At 49.6% G+C, this 787-nt stretch overlaps 1 protein-coding gene across 1 annotated transcript in view; it reads left to right on the forward strand.

Annotated features, from left to right (window-relative positions):
* Positions 1-787, forward strand: part of LOC106883575 (pre-mRNA-processing-splicing factor 8) — an 86,626-nt gene that overhangs the window by 56,825 nt on the left and 29,014 nt on the right. Inside the window, exon 24 of the mRNA XM_052978062.1 lies at positions 664-781. Coding sequence (XP_052834022.1) covers positions 664-781 — 118 coding nt within the window. The remainder of the gene's footprint in view (positions 1-663; positions 782-787) is intronic.

Consider the following 787-nt stretch of genomic DNA (forward strand, 5'->3'; position numbering starts at 1 on the left):
GGTTCCAGTTGATCCAATCAACAGAACAGCCTGCTCATGAAATTAACGTACCCTTAACGCAGTTCTTGGGGATATTCAGCGTGACACAGAGTGTGACAAGGCTGACCCTTTGAATTACAGGCACAACAGAAACAGGAAGAAAGAGTGAGAGAAAGTTGTGGTGGAGGAGTACAGCAGGGTTTGCCACCATCCCCTGCCGGAGCCTCGTGGAGCTTTAGGTGTTTTCGCTCAATAAACACTCACAACGCCCGGTCTGGGAATCGAAACCGCGATCCTCTGACCACGAGTCCGCTGCCCTAACCACTGGGCCATTGCGCCTCCACAGGTGAAGGTCATATATAGATTACAACTCACCCAACACATTGTAAAGTGGTTGGCATTAGGAAGAGCATCCAGCTGTGAAGGCCATGCCATAACAGACTTCACTGGTGCTGGTGCCACATAAAAAGCACCCAGTACCCTCTGTAAAGTGGTTGGTGTTAGGAAGGGCATCCATCTGTAGAAACCATGCCTCAACAGACAGCTGGAGTCTGGACTGCTTCCTGCTATCCAGCTCCATGTCAGCCCGTCCAACCCATGTCAGCATGGAAAGCAGATGTTAAATGATAATGATGATGATTGTTAATTGTAACGTCTTTCTCTTGCTCTTCTTCTGCCCTGCAGATCGTCAACAAATGGAACACAGCCCTAATCGGTCTAATGACCTACTTCCGTGAGGCTGTCGTCAACACCCAGGAGCTACTCGACCTGCTGGTCAAGTGCGAGAACAAAATCCAGACCCGTATCA

The sequence above is a fragment of the Octopus bimaculoides genome, chromosome 30, assembly GCF_001194135.2.
Source record: "Octopus bimaculoides isolate UCB-OBI-ISO-001 chromosome 30, ASM119413v2, whole genome shotgun sequence".
In the NCBI taxonomy this organism is placed as follows: Eukaryota; Metazoa; Mollusca; class Cephalopoda; order Octopoda; family Octopodidae; genus Octopus; species Octopus bimaculoides.